This window comes from Squalius cephalus, assembly GCF_949319135.1.
Source record: "Squalius cephalus genome assembly, chromosome: 11".
Classification (NCBI taxonomy): Eukaryota; Metazoa; Chordata; class Actinopteri; order Cypriniformes; family Leuciscidae; genus Squalius; species Squalius cephalus.
The window spans coordinates 19,972,234-19,984,688 of NC_137132.1; the positions used below are offsets into that span (position 1 = coordinate 19,972,234).

The following is a 12,455-nucleotide window of genomic DNA, read 5'->3' on the forward strand; positions in this document are numbered from 1 at the left end:
GACAACAGTGACTAATCCTAATTATTTTAACCTTCATTCTTATTTATTGAGCCATCTAATTCCTGGATGATATTAATGAATAAATACATGATGATTTATTCTAATTTAGCTTATTAAATGGTTCATTCTAGATGTATCTTGGCACGCAAATATTAAACATGTAAAATATTGATGTAAAAAACCTTCCAGCCATGTCTGGCATTACCAGATCGAATTAACCCTATAATTATCCCACCTGTTAGATTACCGTTCCCCTTCTAAATTTTTCACACACCCAGCAGTAAATACAGGAGATGCTTAATTATTCAACAGTTCTCCAAAATGGCTTCTCTTCTCTGCATGGGAATGCAAGAATAATTGCTTTCTTTTTAATGAACTAACACTGACAGCTAATTTACAGTAATGAACACGAGAGAAGCATTTGAAGCTCATTTTTGTTATGAAAGAAATTATTTTTGTTATATAACACACCCTTGAAAAAGCATATTTCAGTCTGCCTTGTACAAGCGGAGCTTTTTAATATAATTTAAAATATTTCTCTCCAAGGACATGGCAAAGCAAATTAGCGGGCGCTAGTTCAACAGCGTGGCCTCTAACATTCATCGTAGCATTATGCAGGTTCATGATGTCAAAATGAGGGGACGTGACCTCTGATGTTTCCTGTAATGTTCAGTTAACCTAAAATGTCTTTGCTATCATGTTTCCGTGTGCATTTGGATTGAGGGTTCATGCACATTCACATGAGATCTTGGTGACGCAACCAACTCCCATTGCTCTGTTGGGTCCTCTAATTACCGGATACACCTCCCACCAATACAGTGCACATGAAAGGCTGCTGGTGGTCTCTATTCTCTGCCTGATGTCCCTGATTACTGTTTGGGTGAACTCTGCAATGAATCATTTAGCAGATAAGAAGAGGAGGTGCTCAGAGTTATGATAGTCATGCTTATAAATATGGTGGCGGTTGGTAAGATTTTTAAATCTCTGCTCTGAGTACAGAACAAAACATAATATTGTGAAATAATTTAACAATTTTAAAATGTAGTTTATTCCTGTGATGCAAAGCTGAATTTTCAGCATTATTACTCCAGTCTTCAGTGTCACATGATCCTTCAGAAATCATTCCAATATGATGATTGTGGGCATAGGAAACATTATTATCAATGTTGAAAACAGTTGCGCTCAGAATTTTTCTCCGAAAAAACTTCAAAAGGGACAGCATTTGTTTGAAAGAGAAAATGTTGAACTGTTTAAAAGTTTGTACTGTCTATTTTATGCATTTTTGCTGAATAAAATAATTAATTTCATTCAAAAACATTAAAAATCGTACTGACCCCAAGCTTTTGATGGGTACTGTAAACATAGATTCTTAAACGTAAAACGTTTAAGCAGATTTGTGGAGGAAATCTAAAAATGAACAACATTGAAAGCACTTCTCTGTGAGCTTTTCCGCAGTGCTTGGATTTGTGTAAATGAAAAAGATGTCATTAGATGACAGTGTTTTGGCTGATGCCAGTGCTTCACTGGCTTCCCTGATAAGGGTTCTAGAGGCTTAGTACCTCATAGAGACTGATAAGCAGTGGAAAATCTCTGGGCTGAAGCTGCAAGAATGTGAATTTATTCTCTTGGGTAATACAGTGATGATTACTAATGGGCACAGCGCCGATCTGGTGCCTGACCCACATGAGCACGAGAGCAGTTGAGGGTCCACAAAAGATTGATCCACAGACAGAAAGTAGTCTGAAAGCAGTCTCTTATGCTCACCAAGGCTGCATTTATTTGATCAAAAATACAGTAAAAAGAGAAATATTGTGAAATATTATTCCCATTTAAAATGACGGCTTTCTTATTTAATATTATAAAATGTTGTTTATTTCAGTAACGCAAAGCTGAATTTCCAGCAGCCATTATTCCAGTCTTCAGTGTCACATGACTCTTCAGAAATCATTCTAATTGTTTATTTGGTGCTCAAGAAACATTTCATATTAATATTATTATCATTTATGTTAAATTTTTTGTGGAAACTGTGACGCGTTTTTTTTTTTTTTTTCAGGATTCTTTGATGAACATAAAGTTCAAAAGCAGCATTTATTTGAAATAGAATCTTTTGTAACAGTATAAATGACTTTAAATTCATTCTTGCTGAGTAAAAGTAGTAATAAAAAAACATCTTACTGACTTCAAACTTTTGAACTGTAAATTTCAACATCTTTAACAAGCACTAATTGAGCTGTAATGGTCAGGTTTAAGAATTATGCACCTACAGTATTTAGAGGACCTGGAATGGCATTGATCAGTGACAATGTTGCAATTGGAAAAACACTCTCAGTTCTCCACTCCTCCCCTCTTATGATTTATGGATGTGTCAGCCATTTGAAGTGTCACATGGTTCTAATGCTAATCTACTGTTTGTTTTATGCAGTGCTCTGTGTGTGTCTTTCTGCAGGGTCATTGGCGGTCAGTGGGATGATAGTGAGGTGGGTTGGAGTCTGGATTAACGGAGCATGGTGAAGCACCAACCCTTACAGGTCTATGAGAGACAGCTGTGTTTGTCATGTCTAACCGGAATATACGGCTGCCGGTGGAAACGCTACCAGCGGTCACATGATGACACCACCAAGGTGAGTTACCCTGTCTCTAAGCCATCTGGCTGTGACTTGAAGACTTTATTAAAGCTCAAATCCCACAGCTAAAATTAAAGATGTCTCATTTTAATTCATCGCACACAGTGTTTTTGTGAACAGTTTTGCTGTGGTGAAGTTTTTTGTATCAGATTTCAACAGTGATTAAATCCAGTTCACACTGCCTCAACAAGTGGGATCATTTCAAAGAAGCTAACGTTGTTTTTTCTGATTCTTAGTCATTTCATTCTGTTACTACTTAAAGACTCAAAACAAATAAAGAGTCTGTTTAACCAATTCATTTAAAAGAACCAACCCAAAATATTCAGAATCACATCAGTGGTTCATTCGCGAATCAGACTACACTGATCGTGACATGTTTGTTGTTGTGTGGTGTCCAGTGGAACAGTGGAAGTCAACTGACTTGGCCATAGGACCCACATTTTCCATGGTCATTTAGCCGCTACCTTTTTAAATTTTTTAAATTTTTTTTTAGGAATTTGACCTAATTCCTATTTAATTAGCCTATATTATTATAATAAATTTGCGTAAAAAAAAAAACGTTGCATGCTCGTAATTTATTTTTGCACTTTATGAAGTGATATACATCACATGCCTCCGCATTTGCACGTGCTATGAGCACAGTATAACGGCTAACAGGACAGGAAAGTTCGTTTTTCTGAGGTGAGATACTTTATATTTTGTAACAAGCTATGAAAATAACATTAAAATAATAATACTGACATATAACCAGACATCTCATCTGACTGCAGAATCTAAATCAGGCAATACGTTTTTCTCAGGCGCTCTTTACTTAAACTGCGTCTGACAGAAGAGTCAACAGCGTTCACACGTCTTTCAAAATAAAAGTCTTGCATTAAAAAAACATAGAATTATGTTTGTTGTTGTTTCTTTGACTGAAAACTGCTCTAAACTTTATCTTGCGTCCCACAGAAAACAGCTTAGGTTCATAACGTTTAAGTAACAACCTAAACATATAGGCCTACAGATTGTTTTGAAAGAGTAATAGGTTAACTGGGATTGGAAATGAATAAGGTCACATGATGAGTCATAGTTTCCAAGAAAACCTTTTTGAGAAGATCAAAGTTCAGATTAGTCAAGGGTCACTGTGCAGTCAGGTCAGAAATTCATTGGCTGATTGCAAACTCTGTGTTCCCTTGTGTTCTTTATCTGCGTCTATCTTTGTTTTGTGCATAGACATAGGTAATGTAGTGTCAATATGAGAACACAAGCTTATTAAGGAACTCTAGGTCACTTAGAGGTCAGTCGTTTAAAAGAATTTCTCAGTGTAGTGAACCAACATTTGTACTGTAATAGTGTACATGTTAAATAACCAGACTAATGAGCCTTATTCATTAAAAAAAGAGAAAAAACTAATGGAGCCTGCCATTAGATTTCATAAGGCTTTTAGATTTTAATGTGTTTTAATGACAGATTTTAATGTATTAGATTATGTTCTAGAAATTGATTTACTTCAGCAAGCAAATATTAGTCATAGAGGATAAAATCATTTACTTAGGAATCACATTAATCATAATCTTTTTATTTGAGGGTCTTTTGACTGGGGTTTGCTTACATCTGCTTCAATAGAGTCAAGTATATGTAAGTAACGATCGGTCTCTTATGCGTCAAAGCACTTTTTGTCTAGGGTGCCGCTTCCATGAAGTTAATTAAAGGACGTGCTGAGCATCAGGGGAATTGTGATGTTATATATGTGTGTTGAAAGAGCTGCCTCCAGACTGCCAACAAATGCTATTATCCTCGTTGTCTAATGCAGTGAGCGAGGCCGAGAGTCCACGAGGGTGCTTTAGTAAAAGAAGACTTTAATCAAAACATTGCAGGTCTGTATAAATTTTATGTTAGTGGAATAGGGACAGCGTCAAGGGAACAAGTGGCCTTTCATGTTGTATGTACCCTTTGATTTGCCACAGCAAGTGTTACGCTAATAAACATCCTCTAGTTTTTTTCCCTTTCCATGATCTCTCTAAGGACTTTCAGTAGCTCAAAAACACACATGTGTTAGTGGAAAAACTATAACGCTTCCTTTTCATGCATGTTTTTTTAAGCAAGCAAATAAAATATCCAAAACTCCCTGGAGGTGCATTTATTAAATGTTTGCTTTCCTTCAGAGAGAGTTTTGCCTTTGAGCATTATTGTTTTCAGTTGTGTACTCCGTAAAGGTCCCTGTGGGAGAAGAGAGTTGGGACACAATTGCTTGTCAGAGAATCGGGCTGTAAGATGAGACGGGAGCAAAAGGAGAAGACTTTGTGTCGAAAATCAGTGACACAGATTTTTGACCGTGGTCATGTTGCTGAGAGAAGCAGGAGAGATGGTTGTCAGAGAAACCAAGATAAAGTTGGAATCTTATCAGTACAGATGCATGTTAATAGTGAAAGGAGGAGCATCACATGGCACCAGGGAATCTAAATTTGTCTAAGGAATCTGTCTGAGAGTAAGTTTGATAATCATTGTAAAAAATGTACAGTAAAACAGCACACTGCTATATACATATACTGTAAAATTACAGTTGACGATAATGTATAATTTGTTATTGGTCCTTATATTATAGACATAACTGATTCATCAAATAATGCAGGACAAACTCCAGTGGATCTGACTTTTAACATTTTGATAATAAAACTTGTGAACAAATCCCATAGACTTAAAATGAAGGACTTGAGACCTGTTATATATACACTACCGTTCAAGCATTTTAGATCGGTAAGATTTTTTTTAATGTTTTTAAAAGAAGTCTCTTCTGCTCACCAAGGCTGTGTTTATTTGATCCAAAATACAGCAATTTGAATGCATCCTTGCTGAAAAGTATTTTACAATATTACTGTTTTTGCTGTATTTTGGATCAAATAAATAGAAGATACTTATTATATATATTAATATTCTTTTATAAATAATATTATATATTATTATATAATGAAATAATGTTTTCGTTTATATTTGCTTTTTTTGTTTTGGGAAATGTACTTTGGTAATATATTTGTGGTATATCAAAGTGTAATACTATTTCCATCCAAAAACATTGCCTTACCGCCTTCATGGTAGGGGCATGAGCTTGCTTTTTTGGATTCAGAACATAATGTGGGAACCAGATGAAGATGTGCATCGCATATCTCCTATCAGTGTGCAGTTGGATCGATGCCTAATACAATAAAATGAGCGAAAAGGGAGCAGATATACATTTCCATTTTAATTCCACAAAAGGAGACTAAGCCATTGCCCTGGTTTCCTGTTGTTCTCTGGCTCTCAGATGCTTGTACTGTGCTGTCAGCAGTTTCGGCTCAGTCTTGACTGTCCATTGCGGGAGGCCTGACCCTGTCCACAGAAACAGCCAGTTCAGCTGTCTGTAAGTGAGAGAGACAGATAGAATGGTGTCAGTTCTCAATGAATGCAGCTAATGTCGTTTCCTGTCACTTTTAAATGAAACAGGATATGATATTTTACTCATACATAACAATTTGACCTTTGTCCCATCTTGCCACAGTTGATCGCTTCAGAGCCCAGCTCTCATCTTCATATGACACACTAAACTCTGGGGTGGGAGGTCTGGGATTATACAAAGCGCATCCATATTTCTTGATTCCAGACTCAAATCTGTGGAATCACTGGAGCGGTGAGATTCCATGTGGCATTTCAAACTCAATACAAAAGCTTTGTGATTTAACCCCAGAAACAACATGGCATACAGGGATCTAATACGTATAATATGTTCTGTTGAATTATTTTATATGAAGCCTGTATTTGTGTCTGGGTAGTGTGAGTTTGACAGAGAAATGTGTGATTGTCTCCTGTTTAAGCTGTAAGCTGTGCTCCACTGAAAAGAGATCCCTCCTCAGTAATAATTGAGAGTTTTTCCATTTACGCATCCCAACACAAAGGACACATGAATAGAAGTGTCCTTTTCTCCCATGGGCCCCTGCATGGTCTGTACAAGCCAATATACACAATAACAACAGCGACTGGCATGTAGTGAATCAACTGTGATCAGTTACATACACTACCATTCAAAAGTGTAGGATTTGTACAGTATTTTTTTTAAACAGGTCCTCTTATGCTCACCAAGGCTGGATTTATATGATCAAAGATACAGTAAAAAAAAAAAAAGGTAATTGTGAAATATTATTCCAATGTAAAATAACTGTTTTCTGTTTTAATATATTTTAAAATGTAATATATTCCTGATACCAAAGCTGAATTTTCAGCATCATTACGCCAGCCTGCTTTCATCCTCTCAGATTTGCTGCCAAAACCTCTCAGGATCTACCCACTCCACACAGTTCCCCTCTTTTCTATCATTTTTAATCTGAGAGAGGTTGACAGCTCTAACATTAGTGATTGACAGTAAAGATTAACTCGCAATGTGTGGTATACATGTGTCAATGACACGACAGACAGCTAGTTGTTTACTTTGCTTTCATTCATACAGCACTAATCAACTGAAATGTCACTTTGGTTATATAATGTATTTGTCAGTGTCTTTCATAACAAATTTGGCTTTGTGCTAACCATATTTAACTATATTTAGGGGGAGGTGGGGTGAAATATCCCTTTCAACATCTTTTGAAATGGAGTTCAAATACCTTTTGGTCTGGTGAAAACACTTTAGTATAAACATTCTCCTTTTCCAGTCAGTACTGAGGGCAGGGTGTCACCATAGGCATGATACACAGTGACAAGACTGTGACTCCAGCCTACAGCAGGTTCAGAACTGCCACCAAAAATCTGTGTTTTCCCTCAGGGTGAAGACTGTCATTTCCAGTGGATTGGAAGAAACCCACAGACCTGTACATGCATCTTCAGACCGCATCAGCAACAAACTGAGGCTCTTAAACTCTTGCCATCCCTCAGGAATACAGATTATATTTGTGATTGCTGTCTGTTCCCCAGACGCTGTTTTGCACGTAGTAATCCGTTTCACTGCAATGTTCTTGGATTCACATGTAAGAAGACTTTGCTTTCAGATTCTCTCCACTCTTCTGCCAGTGCTGTTGCTGTCATTCAGGGCTCACGTTTACAGAAGAGAGCAGCATTTTTAAATGGCTTTGATGAATTGATCTATGTGTGTATTCTAGTGCCAGCATTTCCTACAAGGTGACCTACAATGTATGTTCTTGTCAGATTTAATCTTTCCGGTCCATCAACATGGAGATTATTAGGTTACGGTTATATTTTTCATTGGAGAAGAGAGAAAGATGTTAAAGGGATAGTTCTAAATTCTGTTGTTTTGGATTCCATTGACTATCATTGTATGGACAAAAAAAAAAAAAAAAACTTTTCCCCAATGACATCTTCAGTCTGTTTATGTTCCTTGGGAGCTTTTCAATGGGTTGGTGACTAATTGATGACAGAATTAAAATGTTTGGGTTAACTATGGATTTGAAGTATGGATTTACAAAGATCTTGGCTATTCAGTGCTTTTAAATCGAGATTTATGTAGCTACATCTGACCTTTAGTTCTTTGATGAAGATGTTTTTCCATGTTTAAAGTACATATTCCATTTTGTTCCTTTTGCACATTTGCAAAGGCAGCTTATGAAAGCACTCGCCACTACATTACACATTATTGACCCACAGTGATTGTTGCATAACAATTAACATCAATGGAAACTCTTTGAATAGAAATAAGCAGAGTGTAATTTCAAGTGGAAATTAGTCCGGATCACAGCATTTACATTCAGACATCTAGCATGTCTGACTGTAACCTTCAGGCAGACACTGTCGAGCTGTAGTGAAACTACTTCCAAATGACCAAAATACCAAAAATACCCCAACACTATAGTGAGAATTTACATAGCACCTTTTCCACTATTACTGCTGGACTATTCAGTAGAAATGATCCAACTAACCTAGTAGTGCTATATTGAATCCATGTGGTTTAGTAAAGTCATTTGTTATACTGACACTTTTAATTCCATCTGACCTCAATTTTACCTCCAGTGACATTTCTTTTCAGTTGTCTAGTCTGGTTTTTGAGACCCGTATTTGAAAGGTGCTTCTGTACACCAGTAAAATAACCACTCTATGGATAAAACGCATATCTTTTCTTTGAACGGTTCTGTTAATGGATTGTGTGACATCTGTTCCAGAATGGGTCAGTCTGTAAAAAAGGGACTTGATTTTGCATCTCACTCAACCGATGAGACTTACAGCTGAGGGACTGTTATGAAAGGACGTTGTTCCGCTGCTCCCCCTACCTTTTCTCTCTCTGCTCATTTCCACCCACTGCCTCTCCGTTACTCTCTCACATCGGGCAGCTGGCCTCCCCGTGTTCTTTGCCCTTTGCCTATGTGGACTAGATATTGTCTACAGTTGGCAGATGTGTGCGGTAAATACTGTATGAATAAATAATACGATTATGGGGCATCGAAGTTAAAGCACTCCAAGGAAAAGCTGTTTTTTTGTTGTTGTTTTTTGCTGTTTGTATGCCTCTATCTGATGTTTTTGGGCAGTGGTTCAGTTCGTTTCTTTGCTCAGGAAATGCTAAAGAAGCTCATTTTCATAATTGCAGCCAGTGCTTGGCAGATCTTAGTTTGAGATATTGTTATTATGCCCATATTTCAGCATCAGATAAGCCTGTTTAACTTAATGAAGATAATTAAAGGCAACCACTGTAACCATGCCATTTCACTCCACCTTAACCAATTAGCGATAGTCCAAGCCGTTTACTTTACAGCATTAAAACTAATGTGCCATGCAAAGCTTTGCTGGGATCGTTTTGAAGGGAATTGTTACTTTGATTTTACCTTTAGGTTTGTTCATAGAAGTGTTTCTGTGCCTGACATAACTCTGTGATTTGTAACAATAAGACGTTTAAAGTCCAGACAGTTGACTTGCACAATACAAATTCAACACTCCCCTCAGGAAATAATGGAGAAAAAAAGTGAGTTTACTTTGGTACTAAGTAGTGAAGTGGCGCTGCCATCTCAGATCAGCGGGACAGAATCAAACTTTGAGGCTTAATGATAAGATGATATTCTCATTTAGAGGAAACACAGTTTGCTCTGAATCCCTTCTGTCGAGTTGTCTCCTGGTTGTTGCTTATTGACCCTGATGATGTCATGGCAATCTGCTACAACCAGGACAGTGCCAAAAACACAGCTGAGTTTATCAATTCATATGCTGAACTATCTTCATCTTAAGATTGTGTGTTCAAGGTTATGAGGGATGAGTCATTCAGGCCATGAATAAATCCCTTACTTAAACTATTAAACTTGACGCAAAACTTGTCCCACAAGGCCACAACGAATGATATCAAATTATGCAGCATGTTTTCGAAGTGATCTGATCTTTGATTATGTTCTGACTTAATAATGATAAATCTTATGCTTAAAAAACATCACAGGCTGTCTGAATGCGCCAAATCAATAGCACACCATAAAACAGGTCAAATGTCAAATGTGGTTTTGTTTTTCCAAATGATTTTTCCATCGAGTTTAAAAATGACACCAGACTGAGAACAACAGAAATGTTTAACACTGACATGGGATGTGGGTGGATGCAGGGTGTTGCTATCCACCTTATTCTGCTCAGTCTAAACAATACGCGCTGCCATGACGACGACTCCGGTTGCCTACTTCCGGTTCGTAGCTTGACCAGTACTAGTAGCGAGAGAATGAGTTCAAGCTCCTCATTTGCTGTTGTTGTTTGTTTTAACAATTCAAAGAAGATTTCAAACTTTTTAGAAACTGAGTGTTTCGAGCATAAGATAAGAAGGAGATACGAATTTATTTTTTAAAGAGCCGTGAGTCAAAAGAACCGGCTCTTTTCAGTGAGCTGAGTCAAACGAGCCAAAATGTTTTTCACATCACATCCTTTTAAAAATAAAAACAGTACAGTATACAGTAGTCATAACTTAGAATTGTATTATAATTGTATTTCATATAATATACAATAATGTAATTTTTACTTGTCCATAACAACCCGAAAACTTGCCTGCTTGCCTTGCACATCTAATTAATAGGAACAGTTTTCCGACTTTTTTTCTTATGCTTCAGTTTAACGCTAACCACTCTAAACGTTTACTTTATTGAATGTATCTGATACGGAACCGGACATGGGCATTATCTCCTTCTTATCTTATGCTCGAAACACTCATTTTCTAAAAAGTTTGAAATCTTCTTTGAATTGTTACAACAACAACCAACAACTGCACATGAGGAGCTTGAACTCATTCTCTCGCTGCTAGTACAGGTCAAGCGCTACGAACCGGAAGTAGGCAACCGGAGTCGTCGTTATGGCAGCGCGCATTGTTTAGAGCAGAATAAGGTTTAAACTTTCCCACAACGAATGATTCTTCAAATTATGTAGCATGTTCAGGAGAAATGGGCTTTTGGTTTTCGAAGTGATCTGACTTATGATTATGATCTGACTTAATAATAAATCGTATGCTTAAAAAACATGGTAGTATTGTATATTTAATTGTGCATGCTCATTTTCCCCTTTTTCATATGTAAATTATCTTTGCTGTCATCAAATCTTTAAAAACAACATTTAATATTTAGCTAATAAAAATGAATATCATTTTTTTATACTGTATATTATAGTTAAAACGTATAGCAACACCCTGCATCCACCCACATCCCATGTCAGTGTTAAACATTTCTGTTGTTCTCAGTCTGGAGTCATTTTTAAATTCGATGGAAAAATCATTTGGAAAAACAAAACCACATTTGACATTTGACCCGTTTTATGGTGTGCTATTGATTTGGCGCATTCAGACAGCCTGTGATGTTGGTGTGAGATCACAGGTTTAGCAGCATTTATTTGTGTGAATTATTTTTCTGCTTAGAAACTACCCATAATCCTCTTTATCCATCTATATTTAGGCATTTTTGAATGATGGAGCTTAGGAATTAATACATGCTTTCTAACTGCTTTTCGTGAACATTTCAAAACTGTTTTCATTGCTCTGCTCCCTCATGGCAGACTATATTTTCATTCTTTGTGTAGTGACGAGGAAGAAGATTGACAGTATGAGTACTATGTGTCCGCGCTATTTTTTTATTGAAGTAAGTGCTGTCATTCTGCATTGTCTTTATTTTGCAATGAGAACAGAGAGAATTTCTTTATGTAACCATGTTTTATTTTATTTTATTTTTCACTTTTATTTCATTTAAAAAAAAAAAATTGGACCATGCTGTTCTAAAAAAATCAGGTTTTCATTGTACTGGGTGGTTTATACCTGTATTTTTGTCTCCTTTCAGTTCGTAATGTGAAGGAATTAGAAGTTGTCTGCCATATACAGAACTGACACTGAATCACCAGGGTGGATTAAAGAGGAAAACCATTAAGGAAAATTACTCCGATTTGAAAATTATAGTAACGTTAGTCCATTCGAACATTAAAAGCATTATTTATGTCTAAATAAATTAATGTTTTTATTGTTTTTCATGGTTTATGTAATTGCACACTAGCCATTTAATTAATCCACAAACCCAATTTTCTTGTGTGCTGTAGACAACGCACTACTCTGTGAGCCAAATAAATGATGATATTTTTAGCTTCGGACTTTATTCACAGTACATTGGTTATTGTTAAGAGGTTGGCTGAGCCAGGGGTGTATGTGCAAAGAAAAAAAAAAAACCGTGTGGGAAGTGCTGGTGATATGCTGAAAATTAAACTCTGTCTCAAAGAAGGTGTTGTTGAATAGGCTACTTGTTTGTATATGTTTGAGAAATGCTAAATACCAATTCCATGTAAACTGGAGAAGAAATAGTGGCTAACATGGTACTAAAATAGCTTACCAAATCAATGATATTTTCATTTCAGTCCATAATTTATCTAATAAAACAAATCAAT

At 36.5% G+C, this 12,455-nt stretch overlaps 1 protein-coding gene across 5 annotated transcripts in view; it reads left to right on the plus strand.

Moving 5' to 3' along the window:
* Window positions 1-12,455, plus strand: part of gdpd5b (glycerophosphodiester phosphodiesterase domain containing 5b) — a 50,377-nt gene that overhangs the window by 14,784 nt on the left and 23,138 nt on the right. For all 5 annotated transcript variants that reach the window (XR_013822667.1, XR_013822668.1, XM_079885157.1 and 2 more), the window contains one exon: window positions 2,447-2,621. Coding sequence is in view for 3 of the 5 variants with exons in the window: in XM_079885157.1 (XP_079741283.1) it covers window positions 2,505-2,621 (117 nt within the window). In the remaining 2 variants the exon portion in view is untranslated. The remainder of the gene's footprint in view (window positions 1-2,446; window positions 2,622-12,455) is intronic.